The sequence below is a fragment of the Panthera leo genome, chromosome D1 (assembly GCF_018350215.1).
Source record: "Panthera leo isolate Ple1 chromosome D1, P.leo_Ple1_pat1.1, whole genome shotgun sequence".
NCBI lineage: Eukaryota > Metazoa > Chordata > Mammalia > Carnivora > Felidae > Panthera > Panthera leo.
The window spans coordinates 99,949,316-99,967,208 of NC_056688.1; the positions used below are offsets into that span (position 1 = coordinate 99,949,316).

The window sequence follows — 17,893 nt, forward strand, 5'->3', positions numbered from 1 at the left end:
CTCTGGAGCCAAGCGTAGACGAGAGGTCCACGGAAGAGGGGCCCCTCCCGAAGCGGATCTCTGAAGGAAAAGCGAGCTGAGCCTGTCCCTCCCACCCCTGTGCACCTTGCTGATCCACCCCAGCTAATATGCCAGATCCCCAGCACCACAAGCCTGGCAGTGTGCAAGTAGCCCAGACGGGCCACGCCACCCCACAGTGAATCCCGCCCCTAGGAGAGGGGAAGAGAAGGCACACACCAGTCTGACTGTGGCCCCAGCGCTGGGCTGGGGGCAGACATCAGGACTGACTGCGGCCCCGCCCACCAACTCCAGTTCTACACCACAGCACAGGGGAAGTGCCCTGCAGGTCCTCACCACTCCAGGGACTATCCAAAATGACCAAACGGAAGAATTTCCCTCAAAAAAACATCCAGGAAATAATGACAGCTAACGAACTGATCAAAAACGATTTAAACAATATAACAGAAAGTGAATTTAGAATAATAGTCATGAAATTAATCGCTGGGCTTGAAAACAGTATAAAAGACAGCAGAAAATCTATTGCTACAGAGATCAAGGGACTAAGGAACAGCCAGGAGGAGTTAAAAAATGCTATTAATGAGCTGCAAAATAAAATGGAGACAACCACGGCTCGGACTGAAGAGGCAGAGGAGAGAATAGGTGAACTATTTATAGTTTATAGAAGATAAAATTATGGAAAAAGAAGAAGCTGAGAAAAAAGATAAAAAAATCCAGGAGTATGAGGGGAAAATTAGAGAACTAAGTGATGCACTAAAGAGAAATAATCTATGCATAATTGGTATTCCAGAGGAAGAAGAGAGAGGGAAAGGTGCTGAAGGTGTACTTGAAGAAATAATAGCTGAGAATTTCCCTGATCTGGGGAAGGAAAAAGGCATTGAAATCCAAGAGGCACAGAGAATTCCCTTCAGACGTAACTTGAATCGATCTTCTGCATGACATATCATAGTGAAACTGGCAAAATACAAGGATAAAGAGAAAATTCTGAAAGCAGCTAGGGATAAACGTGCTCTAACATATAAAGGGAAACCTATAAGACTCGTGACCGGTCTCTCTACTGAAACTTGGCAGGCCAGAAAGGAATGGGAGGAGATCTTCAATGTGATGAACAGAAAAAATATGTAGCCAAGAATCCTTTATCCAGCAAGTCTGTCATTTAGAATAGAAGGAGAGATAAAGGTCTTCCCAAACAAACAAAAACTGAAGGAATTCGTCACCACTAAACCAGCCCTACAAGAGATCCTAAGGGGGATCCTGTGAGACAAAGTACCAGAGACATCGCTACAAGCATGAAACCTACGGACATCACAATGACTCTAAACCCATATCTTTCAATAATAACACTGAATGTAAATGGACTAAATGCGCCAACCAAAAGACATAGGATATCAGAATGGATAAAAAAACAAGACCCATCTATTTGCTGTGTACAAGAGACTCATTTTGACCTGAGGACACTTTCAGATGTAAAGTGAGGGGATGGAGAACTATTTATCATGCCACTGGAAGTCAAAAGAAAAATTAGTGTCACGAGCTTCTCTGTATATAGAATTTTGAAGTCTTTCCTCATTTATTATTTAATCTTTTTAGGTATAGGTTTGTATGTAGCAGAAAAAAATGTCAATGAAACGGAAGTACAAAAGTACAGAGGGTGAAAGTCCAGTATGGCTGTGGAAGCCTGACATATTATCAGAATTCCAGACTGTGCTGTCTTCAGCACCCAGCTTCAACCTCAAGACCTCAGAGGGCTGCTAGAGCTCTATACCACTGCTGTCCAGGCAGACTTTATGCCACACCGGAGATGTTCTGTGTCTGTGCTGAACAAATTGGGAGTGGCTGTTGAGCAGTGAAATGGGGTAGTGAGACCAAGGGACTAAAATTTAAAAATTTTTAAGTTTTAATAGTTTAATTAATAACTATAGTTTATAACTAAACTATAGTTTAATTAATACTTAATAGTTTAATTTAAAAAACTACATGTGGCTAATGGATGCCTATTGGACAATGCCACTCTTAGCATTTCCTCTATATCCCAGGAGGCAGGAAACGGGAAAAAGGAAAGATAAGCTAATCACTTTCTAATTTAGAAGATTATCCAAAAGTGCCACATGGCGATTTTGCTCTCATCTTATTTGATTGAAATTAACCACATGGTTATCCTTAATTGCAAGGGAGACCAGAAACTGTAATCTTTTATTCTAGGTGGAATTATGTTTAGCTAAGATCAGGGTTCTGTTCTGTTTCTAAGGAGATGAGTTTGGAAACAGCCCATGGGCCCATTAACTAGTGAATAGATAAGGAAGATGTGTTCTGTATATACAATGGAATATTACTCACCCATAAGAAAGAATGAAATCTTGCCATTTGCAACAACATGGATGGAGCTAGAGAGTATTACACTAAGCAAAATAAGTCAATCAGAGGAAGACAGATACCATATCATTTCACTCATATGCAGAATTTAAGAAACAAAACAAATGAGCAAAGGGGGAAAAAAAAGAGAGAAGCAAACCAAGGAACAGACTCTACTATTAAGAACAATCTGATGGTTACCAGAATGGAGGGGGGCGGGGGATGGGTTAAATCGGTGATGGGGATTAAAGAGTGCACTCGTGATGGGAACCAGCTATTGTATGGAAGTGTTGAATCACTACATTGTACGTAATACTACACTGTATGTTAACTAACCAGAAATTAAAGACTTAAAGAGAAAGGGGAGAATGGATGTAATAGCGTATTCTCAGGCAGTATATTACATACCAATTTCCTGAGCAATTAAAAGTTTTCACAAAAGTTGTTTATAATGGCTTGATAATATCAACAGTCTGATTGTACCATAGTTTACTTAATCATTCACCTATTTCAGGCCTATTAGGTTTACTTAATAACTTATTCAGTAAGATTTAATGAGCATGTACTATGTGCTGTGCATTGTTCTAAGTGTGAGGGATATACAGCGATATATCAGATGGAGATATTTCTGCCTACGTGGAGGTGAACATTCTGTTTTCTGAGGGTGCCTGGGTGGCTCAGTTGGTTAAGTGTCTTACTCTTAATTTCTGCTCAGGTCATGATCCCACGGTTTGTGGGATCGAGCCCTGCATTGGGCTCTGTGTTGACAGTGTGGAACTTGCTCGGGATTCTCTCTCTCCCCCTTTCTCTCTGCCCCTCCCCCCTCTCAAAATAAATAAAGAAACATTAAAAAAACATTCTGTTTTCTGAAACTGCTGTGGTCTGGATCAGCATTGCCAATAGAATTTTCTGTGATGATGGAAGTATTCTATATCTCTGCTGATATATGGTAGTCCCTAGCCATGTGGGTGATTAGTATTTGAGTATGCATAACATCCTGAAGAATTGAATTTTTAATTCTATTTAATTTTAACTGGCTTAAATTTAAATAGCTCCATGTTGCTGGTGGCTACCACATTGGATATCACGGGTCCACACACTTCTGCTGCAAACTTGTGGCTATTTCTCCAGATCAGGGGCAAGATTGCTCCTGGGCCCCAGGACCCTGACAGATCTGTGGATGACTATTTTTAGGTCTTAACTCTCGGGAGCCAGCTCTTTTGACTGTATTGCAGTTACAGTTGTTTTCATACATTTATTTTATAACTTTTAAACTGGACTTGTAATTGATTTATGTACCACAATTATAATATTAGAGAATCTGACTTGGACTATATTTATCTTTACCAATGAACTTTATGCAGTTATATGTTTTTATTATGTTAATTAGCATCTTTACATTTTAGCTTGTAGAATTCTCTTTAGCATTTCTTGTGAGGCATCTCTAGTAGTGATGAACTCCCTCAATTCTTCTCATTTGGGAAAGTCTTTCTCTGCTTTGTTTGTGAAGGGCACATTTGCTGGGGTTAGTATTCTTGGTTGACAGTTTTGTTCTTTCAACATTGGGAACATATCATCTAATAGCTCCTGGTCAGATGTGTCTTCAGGCTGTGCTCTCCAGTTGGAGGGTGGCACTGACCGTGCTTGTGTTTGGGTTGGGCCTCAGGCTGCCTCCTGAAACTGGGTGGGGCTAGAGACTGTGCTCCATGGTCACGTGAGGTTGCTGGTTGGCTGGGGCTGCAGGCTATGATCTGTGATTGGGCTGGATCCCTGCCTGGCCAAGGACACAGGCTGTGTTTAGTAGTCAGGTAGGCCTTTTTGCTGGACTCTTCTGCTAGGTGGGGTTGTAGGCTGGGGCTCTATGGTTGGGCAATGCTGTAGGCTGGGCTCTGAGGCTGCTCAGGGTTACTGTTCAGGTTCCTTGGTTGTGCAGGGCCAGAAACTACACTCAACAACTGGACAGGGCTTCTGGCTTGGCTCCCCGCCTGGGCAGGCCATAGGATGTGCTCATGGCTGCCAGATGTCTATGCTCATGCTTCCAAGAGGGATGGGACTGGAGGTTATACTCAGTAGTTGGGCAGGACTATGAATTTGCTCCTTTTCTCTGTTGAGCTAAAGTATCTTATGGTTCGCCTCGCTGTCTGTTTTTATCTTATTTTATTTTTCCTTCCCTTCCCCTTTGTTCATCTGTTTTGTTTCTCAGATTCCACACGTGTGAAGTCATATGGTATTTGTCTCTGAGTGAGTTATTTTGCTTAACATAATATACTCTAGTTCCATCCATGTCATTGCAAATGGCAAGATTTCATTCTTTTTGATGGCTGAGTAATATTCTGTATATATATGTGTGTGTGTGTGTGTGTGTGTGTCTCCCCCACATAATCTTTATTTATTCGTCAGTTGATGGACATTTGGGCTCTTTCCATAATTTGGCTATTGTTGCTAATGCTGCTATAAACACTGGGGTACATGTACCCCTTCAAATCAGTACTTTTGTATCCTTTGGATAAATATCTAGTGGTGCAATTGATGAGTCATAGGGTAGTTGTATTTTTAACTTTTTGAGGAACCTCCATACTGTTTTCCAGAGTGGCTGCACCAGTTTGCATTCCCATCAATAGTATAAGAGGTTCCCCTTTCTCTGCATCCTTGCTAGCATCTGTTGTTTCTTGAGTTGTTAATTTTAGCTATTCTAACAGGTATAAGGTGGTATTTCATCATGGTTTTGATTTATACTACCCTGATGATGAATGATGTTGAGCGTTTTTTCACCTGTCTTTTAGCCATTTGTATGTCTTCTTTGGAGAAATTTCTGTTCATGTTTTCTGCCCATTTCTTAACTGGATTATTTATTTTTTGGGTATTGAGTTTGATAAGTTCTTTATAGGTTTGGATACTAACCCCTTATCTGATATGTCATTTGCAAATATCTTCTCCCATTCCATAGGTTGCCTTTTATTAATTAATTAATTAATTTATTGTTTCTAATGTTTATTTATTTATTTTGAGAGAGAGATAGAATGCATGTGAGTGGGGGGGGCAGAGAGAGAGAGAGAGGGAGAGGGAGGGAGGGAGAGAGAGAGAGAGAGAGAGAGAGAGAGAGAGAGAGAGAATCCTAAGAAGGCTCTGTGCTGTTGGTACAGAGCTCAACCCCATGAACCATGAGATCATGAACTGAGCCTAAATCAAGAGTCAGACACATAACCAACTGAGCCACCCAGGTGGCCCCTGTAGGTTGCCTTTTAGATTTATTGATTGTTTCCTTCCCTGTGCAGAAGCTTTTTATCTGAGTGAAGTCCTAATAGTTCATTTTTGCTTTTGTTTCCCTTGCCTCTGGGGACATGTCTAGTAAGAAGTTGCTACGGCCAAGGTCAAAGAGTTGCTGCCTGTGTTCTCATCTAGGAGTTTGATGGTTTCCTCTCTCACATTTAGGTTTTTCATCCATTTTGAATTTGTTTTTGTGTGTGATGTAAGAAGAGAAAGTGGTCCAGTTTCATTCTTCTGCATGTCGCTATCCTGTTTTTCCAACAGCATTTGTTGAAAAGACTGTCGTTTTTTCCATTGAATATTCTTTCCTGCTTTGTCAAAGATGAATTGACCATATAGTTGTGGGTCCATTTCTGGGTTCTCTATTCTGTTCCACTGATCTGCGCCTCTGTTTTTGTGCCAGTACCATACTGTCTTGATGATTACAGCTTTGTAATACAGCTTGAAGTCCTGAATTATGATGTCTCCTGCTTTGCTTTTCTTTTTCAACATTACTTTGGCTATTCGAGGTCTTTTCTGGTTCCATACACATTTTAGAATTGTTTGTTCCAGTTCTGTGAAAGTGCTGGTGTTATTTTGATAGGGAGTGTATTGAACGTGTAGATTACTTTGGGTAGTATAGACATCTTAAATGTTTGTTCTTCCAACCCATGAGCATGGAATATTTTTCTACTTCTTTGTGTCCTCTTCAGTTTCTTTCACAAGTGTTCAGTAGTTTTCAGAGTCCAGATTTTTCTTATGTCTTTGGTTAGTTTTAGTTCCAGGTATCTTATGGTTTTTGGTGCAATTGTAAATGGGATTGATTCCTTGATATCTCTCTCTGCTGCTTCATTATTAGTGTATATAAATTCAACAGATTTCTGTATATTGATTTTATACCCTATTGCATTGCTGAATTCATGTATAAGTTCTAGCAATGTTTTGGTGGAGTCTTTTGGATTTTCTACATAGAGTATCATGTTTGTGGAGAGTGAAAGTTTGACTTCTTCCTTGCAGATTTGGAAGCCTTTTCTTTCTTTTTGTTCTCAGATTGCTGAGGCTAGGACTTCCAGTACTATGTTGAACAATAGCGGTGAGAGTGGACCTCCTTGTTGTGTTTCTGATCTCAGGGGGAAAGCTCTCTATTTTTCCCCATTGAGGATGATCTTAGCTGTGGGTGTTTCATGTATGGCCTTTATGATGTTGAGGTATGTTCCTTCTATCCCTACTTTCTTGAGGGTTTTTACCAAAAAAGGATTCTATATTTTGTCAAATGCTTTTTCTGAATCTATTGAGAGGATCATATGGTTCTTATCCTTTCTTATATTAATGTGGTGTATCTTGTTGATTGATTTGTGGATATTGAATCATGCTTGCAGCCCAGGAATAAATCCCACTTGATCGTGGTGAATAATTCTCTTAATGTACTATTGGATTCTATATGTTAATGTCTTATTGAGAATTTTTGCATCCATATTCCCCGGGGATATTGGTCTGTAATTTTCCTTTTTAGTGTGATCTTGGTCTGGTTTTGGAATCAAGATAATTCTGGCCTCATAGAATGGACTTGGAAATTTTCCTTCCATTTCTCTCTTTTTTTTTGAACACTTTCTGAAGAATAGGTATTAACTCTGATTTAAATGTCTGGTATAATTCCCCTGGGAAGCCACTTAGCCCTGGACACTTGTTCATTGGGAGATTTTTGAACGCAGATTCAATTTCTTTGCTGGTTATGGTTCTATTCAAATTTTCTATTTATTCCTGTTTCAGTTTTGGTAGTGTATATGATTCTAGGAATTTATCCATTTTTTTCCAGATTGCCTAATTTGTTGGCATATAAATGCTCATACTATCCTCTTCTAATTGTAATTCTATGGTGTTGGTTGTGATCTCTCCTCTTTCCTTTGTGATTTTATCTGTTTGGGTCCTTTCTCTTTTCTTTTTGATAAGTCTATCTAGAGGTTTATCATTTTTGTTAATTCTTTCAAAAATCAGTGCCTACTTTGTTGATCTGTTCTACCGTTTTTGTTTTTTTTTTTAATTTCGATATCACTTATTTCTGCTTTAATCTATATTATTTACCTTCTTCTGCTGGTTTGGGGCTTTATTTGTTCTTTTTCCAGCTCCTTTAGGTGTAAGGTTAGGTTGTGTATTTGAGACTTTCCTTACTTCTTGAGTAAGGCCTGTATTGCTATATACGTCCCTCTTATGATTGCCTTTGCTTCATTCCAGAGGTTTTGTACTGTCATGTTTTCATTTTCATTTGCTTCCATATATTTTTCATTTTTTCTTTTACTTCCTTGTTGACCAATTCATTGTTTAGTAGGATGTTCTTTAATCTCCATGTATTTGTAGTCTTTCCAATTTTTTTCTTGTGGTTGACTTCAAGTTTCATAGTGTTGTGGTCTGAAAATATGCATGGTATGTCTCAATATTTTTGTATTTGTTGAGGCTTGATTTGTGACCAGGTATGTGATCTGTTCTGGAGAATGTTCCATGTACACTTGAAAAAAAATATGTGTTCTACTGCTTTAGGATGAAATGTTCTGAATATGTCTGTTAAGTCTATCTGGTCCAGTGTGTCATTCAAAGCCATTGTTTCCTTGTTGATCTTCTGCTTAGATGATCTGTCCATTGATGTCAGTGGGATGTTAATGTCCCCTACTATTATTGTATCATTATCAATTAATTTCTTTATTTCGTTATTAATTGATTTGTATATTTGGCTGTTTCTAGTTGGGGCATAAATAGTTACAATTGTTACATCATCTTGTTAGATAGACCCTTTTATTATGATATAGTGCCCTTCTTCATCTCTTGTTGCTGTCTTTGGTTTAAAGTCTAGTTTGTATGATATAAGTATAACTACTCTGGCTTATTTATTTTTATTTTTTTGGTGTCTATTAGCATGATAGATGGTCCTCCATCCCCTCACTTTCAATCTGCAGGTGTCTTTGGGTCTAAAAGGAGTCTGTGATGGGCAGCATATGGGTGGGTCTTGTTTTTTCATCCATTCTGATACCCTATATCTTTTTATTGGAGCATTTAGTCCATTTACATTCAGAGTGATTATTGATAGATATGAATTTAGTGCCATTGTATTATCTGCAATGTTGCTGTTCCTGTAGATTGTCTCTGTTCCTTTCTAGTCTTTGTTGCTTTTGGTCTGTCTTTCTTTCTCAAAGAGTCCTCTTTAATATTTCTTGCAGAGCTGGCTTAGTATTCACAAACTCCTTTAGTTTTTGCTTTTCTAGGAAACTCTTTATCTCCCCTTCTGTTCTGAATGACAGCCTTGCTGGATAAAATATTCTTGGCTGCATATTTTCCCCACTTAGCATGTTAAATATATCCTGCCACTCTTTTCTGGCCTGTCAAGATTCTGTGGACAGGTCTGCTGCTAACCTTACGTGTCTACCCTTGTAGATTAAGGACTTTTGTCCCTAGCTGCTTTCAGAATTCCCTATTTTTGTATTTTGCAAGTTTTGCTGGTATGTCTTGATGTTGACCTGTTTTTGTTGATTTTGAAGGGAGTTTTCTGTGCCTCTTGGACTTGATTGAATCTTTCCTTCCCCATATTAGGGAAGTTCTCAGTTATAATTTGTTCAAATATGCTTTCTGCCTGTTTTTCCTACTCTTCTTCTTCTGGGATTCCTATGATATGGATATTATTGAGCTTTATGGAATGACTGAGTTTCCTAAGTCTATATTTGTGATCTAATAGTTTTCTTTTCCTTTCCTTTTCACCTTCATTATTTTCTATAATTTTATCTTGTATATCACGTATTTGTTCCTCTGCTTCTTCCATCCTCATTGTGATCACATCCAGTCTGTTTTACATCCCAGTTATAACATTTTTAATTTCAGCCTGACTAGTTTTAGGTATTTTATCTCTGAAAGGTTTCTCTGGTGTCATCTGTGCTTCTTTCAAGCCCATGTAGTATTCTTATGACTGTTTTTCTAAATTATTATTCAGATAATATTGCTTATATCTGTTTTGACTAAATCCGTGACTATGGCTGTGATTTCTTCTTGTCTTTCTTCTGGGGAGAAGTCCTCCATCTCATCATTTTGTCTAGGTTTCTGTCTCTTGCATGTTGAAGTCTTGTTTCCTGCTCCCAAGAGTAATGCTATATTGAGAAGGGGTCATACGCTGTCCAGGGCCTCGAGCTTCAAGAAGTGTTTTTGGTGTATGCTGTGTGCACTCTGCTGTTGTGTTGTGGCTGCTCTTTCCCACAGGTCAGTCCCCTGCAGAGTTCCCCCTTGCCTACAGTGGGGAGTGTTTGGACCTTTAACTAGGTGTGCTTTGATTTGTTTGTTAAAATAAGCCTGATTGAAAAAAAAAAGGGCTGGGGATGCCTGGGTGGTTCAGTCAGCTAAGCATCTGACTTTGGCTCAGATCATGATCTCATCGTTCATGAGTTCAGACCATGGAGGGGTTTTTTGCTGTCAGCACAGAGCCTGCTTCAGATCCTCTGTTCCCCTCTGTGCCCCTCCCCTGGTTGTGTATTCTGTCTCTCAAAAATCAGTAAACATTAAAAAAAAAGCCTGATCCAAAAAAGAGAAAAGGAAAAGGAACAAAAACCCAAGCAAACAGACAAAAAACAATAAGCCTGATTCCAAAGAAAAATGAAGAAAGAAAGAAAGAAAAAAGAAGCCAAAAAAATGAGAAAAGGTAACAGACAAACAAAAAACTCTAATTCTGATTTCAAAGGAAAAAAAAAAGCCTGGTCCTATCTTCACTAGAAGTGAAGCTTACACTTTGGAGCACTCCATGATCAGTAGATTTGGTGCATGGGTGCGGCCTATGCTGGTCCTCTGGGGGAGAGGCCTGCTGTGTTGGCTCACAGTCAGACCTGCCCCCTGTCGATTACATTATTATCACCACCATCATTATTGAAGGAGAGGGTGAGGCACTGGGGACCCTAAGTGACTTATACATGAATCCATGAATGTTAGAATTGGAAGGTACGATGGGGGTGATCCAGCTTAACTCTGTCATCTTATATAGAAGGAGAACCAGGGGGGAGCAAGAAGTGGAGAGGTGAGTGGCATACTCAGATTAGTAGTTAATCAGTTATGACCAGAGCTAGTGCCCAAGTGTCCTGACGCCTGTCCAGTCCTCACTTTCCTCTCTCTTCATTCTCCTTTCCATGCTTAGTCGTTCAGTCTGGAAAAAAGTTCCCTTTATGTCCTTCCTTCAACTTTCTTCTCTTACTGTCTCATTGTTGGGTGTCAAAACTTTATAGAAATGTCACTAATGGGAGCAGATTTTGAACCTTTCTGAAGTCAAGTTTAATTGACAGTTTCACCCGAGAGAAAAGAAATTCCATGGGGAAGTTGTTCCCTTGATTATAGTGTGTGGCTTAGTTTATTTTAAATAGTTCAAGGATCTAAGCATTTAATCAGAACCCTCCGACTCAGTGGGTGGGTATGTTTTCTACATAAAACACAGCATCTTAAATTCTCTGAGTTTGCTGATTCCTGTGGCTTTTATTTGTTTCTTAGATATTATCCAAATATCAACGCAGATCCAGATCCTCTGAACTTTCCTCTTCTGTGATTCATCATAGATGCCATCATTTGTTTTCTGAAAGCCCCCAGGAACATGGTGTTTTGTTACTGGGGACAAGACCTGATTCTCGAATTGCAGTAGCAACAACCATCCAGAGCCATCAGAAGGTAGCTTAGTGATTTCCAAGTTATTAACCTGGCAAGTATCTAGTGTGTGGCTTTGGGAAGCAATTAACCTCTGTCAGCCTCTGTCGCCTCATTTGTAAATAGAGGAGGTTTGAGCAAAAGGTCTAAATATTTTCAGCACCACTCTCAAGGGCTTAGTTGAATGTGACCTGAACTTTGCTCACTGGACCCTTCAGTGAGAAATCAGCTAGGTGGGGAATATTAGCCAAAGCACCTTACTTTTCCAGGGACCAGGATTCCTAGAGAGGAAAATAATGCTGCACACTATCCTAGCATCTCCAACCAGATCGTCACCTTGAAAACTGTCTATTCCAACAGAGTGACTACCTTCATGCTGAGCTAGAGGCACTTGAGTACACTTGAGATCCATCTGACCCAATTCCTCGTTCCGAGGTAGAATGAAGCCACACCAGATTTTGTGGCTTCAAGGTGGGTGATATGGCTGGAAATAAGGTGCAAAGTCTTTAAGCCACCATAGGATGTTGGGTAAGTCAGGCTCCTTAAGCCACAGGTGTTCATTTATAAATGAGGTAGTTTGCTTTGAAGATTTTTTGGGGAAGGGGGATAATGAATTCCATTTACGTATTTATTTTTATTGTGGTGAAATTATCTAAAATGTAAAATTTGACAGTTTAATGTCCTTTACAGTTTTGGGATATAGTTACAGAGCTACCAATATAAAGAATCTATTAATTGCTACAAAAGAAATATGATGTTACTGTAAGAGCACAGAGGAATGGATACATTATTCTTATCGTAGTGAGATTCGTCTTGCAATTAGAAAGAAGGAATACTAAACACAGAGAAGGAAGAAAGGACCTCTTTGGTTTGGAAATAGCTGTGTAATAGTCATTTGGGAATGACAATAAGGGTGCAAAGCAGACAATGGCCAGTTCAAACAGGACCTGGACTCCATGCTAAGAATATTATAATTTAGGCTGTGGGCAATAGGGAGATACTGATAGATTTTTATGTAGAGAAGTATCATGACCAGATTTACACTGAAGGGTAATCACCAAAGTATTTTCCAGCACTCAGGGAAGAGAAGGTACAGATGGCTTGGAGTATTGCTGAACACAGCGGAACTGGGTTGGAAGGTGGATAGTGTTGGAAGAACGAGGAGAGGGTGAAGGGGGGGTCCGTGGTGGGAATAGCAGGGTGGGCTGTGGGACGGGGAGAGGATGTGAACAGAGATGAGTCAAAGTTTAGTGGGTAAGAGGGTGATTGCTGAGGTGGCTCAGTCTGTGAAGGTCTTTAAGTCAGAGGAGTCCAGGTTTCCCCCCAGCTATTGCCATGCCTGGGGAGGATCCGAGGAAAGAAGGGTCTAGGACACAATTTTCTGGCTGCAGTGTGCAGGATGGATAGGCAGGAGCATCTGAAGACGAAGAGGTGTTGGTAATTTGGGCATCTGCTGACAGTGTGTGAGAAGGGGTGGCGGGAAGAATGGAGAGAAAGGGCACACGGGGGGATGGTTTAATGAGAGATGAATGGGCCGTGATGACGACTGGAATGGGCATGAGGGAAGGCATGGGTCAAATGTGATCTCAGCTGCAGCCTGAGCAGCATGGAGGGTGAGGGTGTGATCAGAGTATCTTCCAGGTCACACTTGCCTGTAGGTCTCCTGTGTCTCCATAGTTAGTCTTATCAACTGCAACCCTAATCTCTGTCCAAATCCTTTTCTTGGGCTCGTGAGTGAGGCTGTGGTAAAAGGTGAGTCTCACACTCTCGTCTCACACTCTTGGGGCGTCTCACATTCTTGTCTTCTAACCATCCATTCACTTGATTTTCCAGGGTGCTGAGATGGTTTTAGATATTCCTAATGCTTCTAGGTGCTTGGTTTTCCCAGCACTGCACCTGTTGTCAAGGGCCCTGCGCTGATGAATTTAGCAATACTGCTTATGCTTAGCATGGGTATCAATGTAATTTCTCTGCTGTACCTATATTCCTGGAAACTTTAGCTCTTGGATGGGCAGGTTTTATTTTATCTATCTGTCTATCTATCTATCTATCTATCTATCTATCTATTTTGCTTTGGTGGATGGCTGATCACCTTTTCCTGGCTGTTTTCCTCCTATAGATGGACTTTAGTGTAATTATATAAATTACAAAGAAAAATTCCATTGGAAATGATTAAGATTGCTTAAATTTGTAGATAAATTTAGGGAGAGTTGAAATCTTTATGTTGAATTTTATTATTTAAACCTGAGTTTATAAAAATCACTTTGGGTGGATATATTTTGTCTTTTATACATGAATTTTTTGATGTTACTTTAGTATTTTTATGGTTTTCTCTGCATAACTTCTTTGTAAAGGGAATATTTTTCACTTGTTCTTTCTAACTCATAACTATATTTTGAACTTTCTTAATATTGCTATGGTTTTCAGTTTTTTCCTTTTTCTTTTTAAATGTTTATTTATTTATTTTGAGAGAGAGAGAGAGAGAGAGAGAGAGAGAGAGAGAGAGAATGTGTGCAAGTGGAGGGGAGGGGCAGGGAGAGAGGGAGAGAGAATCCAAGCCAAGACAGGCTCTGTGCCTCCATGGGACTTGAACTCACGAATCATGCGATCATTACTTGAGCCAAAATCAAGAGTTGGACGGTTAACCAACTGAGCCACCCAGGTGTCCCAACTATGCTTTTCAGATTTGTTTGTTTGTTTATTTATTTATGTATGTATATATGTATGTATGTATGTATGTATGTATGTATTTATTTATTTATTTTCCTAGGTTCCTATCTTAGGAGGTTTTGCTTCCGAGAAACAAAAACCCATCAAACTAGTTTAAGCAAAGAGGGGAATTTATTTGAGGAATAAGGGACTCAATCAGAGCCCGATGTCAAGGGTCGAGGATACTCTGCATCTCTGAAATGCCACAGTCTATTTTTCTACTATTTTCTTGCTCTTGAATACTAGTTTCTCAATGTTTTCAGGTTCGATGACTTTATTTAACCTTAAACATTTTCTTTCTTTGATGAAAATGATATCTATTTAATATTTACAACTTGATGTTCTGATAATACATAATGAAATGATCACTGCAGTTAAGCTGATTAACATATCCATCTCCTCATACACTTTTTTTAAAAATGAGAAGTCCTGTATCTGTTCTCTTAGGATATTTCACACATCACCATGTCCTTACCTGATGATTTTCGACACACACGGCTCTGTTCCCATCTGTCTACATCACTGACTGTTGTTTCTTTCTGTTGATTTAGGTCCTTGCTGTTTAGGTACACTTTTACTTTTTCAAAAGAGTATTTCTTGAAAATTTCAGGGATAAGGGGACATGCAAGGAGGATAAATTTTAGAGCAGAGAAGCAAGATGTTCATACTATTTATTCCTTATTTCTCATGGCTCGTATGTGGTGAAAATATTCTGAATATGGCACCTTAATCTGAAGAATATTGTTTTGCATCATATGACATTGTTAGCACGAGTGTGTTCTGTGATCCGTTCTTCTGCATAGTCTGAATAGATAGATGTAGGTGTGGAAAAGTTCCCCTGTTCCAGGGGATGACTCTTGTTATGATAGGTTGAAGACTGGTATAACTGAATGAAGAAAACTGTACTTGACCTTTTGGGAAGAGAAGAATTATCAGTGGGAAGATGTTTCCCAGGGCACAGACGAAGGAAACAAGGAATTTGGGAGCACAAGCGTGTCACGGGGATCCCTCGATAGTAGAGAGCTTCAGGGAAGATAGTAAAAGTGCATGCTATGAACCTGAATGGCCCCTCAAATTCACATCAACTGGTGGTGAACTCGAAAGAGCCCTGGCTGAAGTCTGAAAGCCAGAATTCACCACTTTCTGTGTGATTCTGGTTAAATAACCTTCTCCCTGAGCCTTAATTTTCTATTATGCAATTGTTGTTAGGTTGCTAATACTTAATGCTGAGTGAGTACATGTGGGCTAAATGAATGGGTTGGTGATTAGTATATTGTAAAGTGGTTTACACTGTCTAACGTGCTATAAATGAGAATTGGTTACCATCTGTGTTTGTTTTATTGCAGGTCTCTCATTACCTGTGCCCAGAACACCTGATTAGATTCCATGGCGAGTACAAATAACGTGACCGAGTTAATTATCGTCGGTCTTTTCCAGGATCCAGAGGTGCAGAGAGGGTGCTTTGTGGTGTTTCTTCTGGTATACCTGGCCACAGTGGTGGGCAATGGTCTCATTGTTCTGACAGTCAATGTCAGTAAGAGTCTGCGTTCCCCCATGTACTTCTTCCTTAGCTACTTGTCCCTGGTGGAGATCACTTACTCCTCCACTGTTGTCCCTAAATTCATCACAGACTTACTTGCCAAGATTAAAACCATCTCCCTGGAGGGCTGTGTGGCTCAGATATTCTTCTTCCACTTCTTTGGAGTTACTGAGATCTTCCTGCTGACGGTAATGGCCTATGACCGCTATGTGGCCATTTGCAAACCCCTTCACTACACAACTATCATGAGCCGGTGTGTGTGTCGCCTTCTGGTGGCTGGATCCTGGCTCGGGGGCTTTTTTCATTCCATGGTCCAGATTATTATCACTCTCCAGTTGTCTTTCTGTGGTCCCAATGTGATTGACCACTACTTCTGTGACCTCCATCCCTTATTCAAACTTTCCTGCACTGACACTTCTGTGGAGGGGGTTATTGTGTTGGCCAACAGTGGATTATTTTCTATCTTCTCCTTCCTCCTCCTGGTGTCCTCCTATATTGTCATCCTGTACAACCTGAGGAACCATTCTGCAGAGGGGAGGCGCAAAGCCCTCTCCACCTGTGCCTCTCACATCACAGTGGTCGTCTTGTTCTTTGGACCTGCCATCTTCCTCTACATGCGGCCTCCCTCTACTTTCACTGAGGACAAACTGGTGGCCGTGTTCTACACAGTTGTCACCCCCATGCTGAACCCCATCATCTACACACTCAGGAATGCAGAGGTGAAAAATGCCATGAGGAAGCTGTGGGGGAAGAGAATGAATTCAGGGAGGGACTAAAAATGAAAACACGAAAAAATTGTCATGTCTAGGGGGTGACCAAATATGCATTCTGGTTTCAGTCAACTCCGAGGAATTGAGGAAAAGTTAACCTGTTTTTCTATATATACATATATAGATTTATATATTTATATTTTGTATTTAGATGAGCCCCTTATATTCCATTGCACTAATCACAGCTGCACCAATTCATTGCTGTCTGTAGTTTGGAGAATGTTTTAGAGAAGAGCTGCATCTCTTCTCTTTTTCTGTTGCCCATAGTTGGAAGCACCACAGCCTTCAGGGAGGGATTACCTAGACTGTGAATTCCCACCCTGTTGTTTTCTACCTGTGCAACCTTGGCTTCATTCACTTTGCCTCTTGGTGTTAGCATGCTGTGGGGTGTGGAAAGTCTGTGGCACTTGGAGACAGAAGTTTATGTTTTGCTTTGTCCTTCTCTGATAGTGTTGTGAGATCTTGTGGGAGTGCCACGGAGGCTTTTATACTTCATTTGGTACCCCTGCTTTATTTACCTGATTCTAATGCCTGAAATTCCTCATTATGAGCCTTATTTCACAGGAATAAGGTATTGTTAGAATGGAAATGTCTCTTGGATGTGAAATACAGTGAAGCTATTGTTAACCATTAATTTGGACAATTTTAGAAGACCCTTTTCTTCCTAGACAGTTGCTGTCTGGGCACTGGGGTGTTGCTTAAGCCAGATACAGCTCATTGCCTGTTTTTGTATGGCCTAAAAACCAACGTGGTTTTTATACTTAAAAAAAAATCAAAGTCGAAAAATATTTGTTGATACGTGAATGTTATAGGAGTATAAGATTTTAGTGTTCATAAATAGGTTACTGGACTATGGTCATGCCAATTACTTTTTCTCTATGGTAGCCTTTGTGATATAGTAGCATGGTTGAGTGGTTGTCATGGAGACTGTATGGTCGGCAAGGCCTAAAATATGTCACCCTTTTCAGGAAAAGTTTGGCAACCCCTGACTTCAATCATATAACATGTATTGCTTACTCGACAAAAAGTTTGGGGGCCAGCAATTCTAGGGTTGTTTTGTTAATTCTGTGATGCCAGAGCACCTGGTTTGTGTGTCTTGAATTCTCTTGGCTGCCCCCCTGCCCCATGGCAGCAGGAGGGCTACAGCACATCTAGGTATTATATGCTAATGTGAGGGGAAGGAGGGGCTCTCATTTTATTTGGGAAATATTTCCAGAGACCCCTCAGAACAATTCTTATATATTTTCTTTATTGGCCAGAACGGAAAATTGTCTTATTTCTTACCGCATGTCCATGCCTAGATGCGAGGGAGGCTGGGAGAGTGAACGGTGGTAAAGAGGAATGGGATTGTGTTACCAGTTTAGTTTAGACACTGTTTTTCTCCTGGGCTGGGCATATCGGTGCTTGAACAAGGTCAGGGTTGTCATTAGGAAGAGATGTCTGCCATAGGGAGTGCTGATAGATGTGATATCTGGGAGGGTGGTGCCCCTGGACATAGTGGATGGATTTGAATTGGTGCCAGAGTGACTGATCAAAATCCAGCTCAATCGTTTGGTGGCTCAGCCTCAGGCACGTGACCGAAACTCTTGATCCAGGGTCCTTG

At 40.3% G+C, this 17,893-nt stretch overlaps 1 protein-coding gene across 5 annotated transcripts in view; it reads left to right on the forward strand.

Moving 5' to 3' along the window:
* LOC122199693 (olfactory receptor 4B1-like) overlaps positions 1-16,296 on the forward strand; it is a 52,631-nt gene extending 36,335 nt beyond the window's left edge. For 2 of the 5 annotated variants that reach the window (XM_042904965.1, XM_042904966.1), the window contains exons 2-4: positions 11,122-11,295; positions 11,541-11,742; positions 15,327-16,296. In XM_042904965.1, the coding sequence (XP_042760899.1) occupies positions 15,367-16,296 (930 nt within the window). In that variant the 5' untranslated portion in view covers positions 11,122-11,295; positions 11,541-11,742; positions 15,327-15,366. Of the gene's footprint in view, positions 1-11,121; positions 11,296-11,540; positions 11,743-14,174; positions 14,244-15,326 lie in introns of those variants that run through there. The other 3 variants (XM_042904967.1, XM_042904968.1, XM_042904969.1) reach the window with 3 other exon arrangements.
* The last annotated feature ends 1,597 nt before the right edge of the window (positions 16,297-17,893 follow it).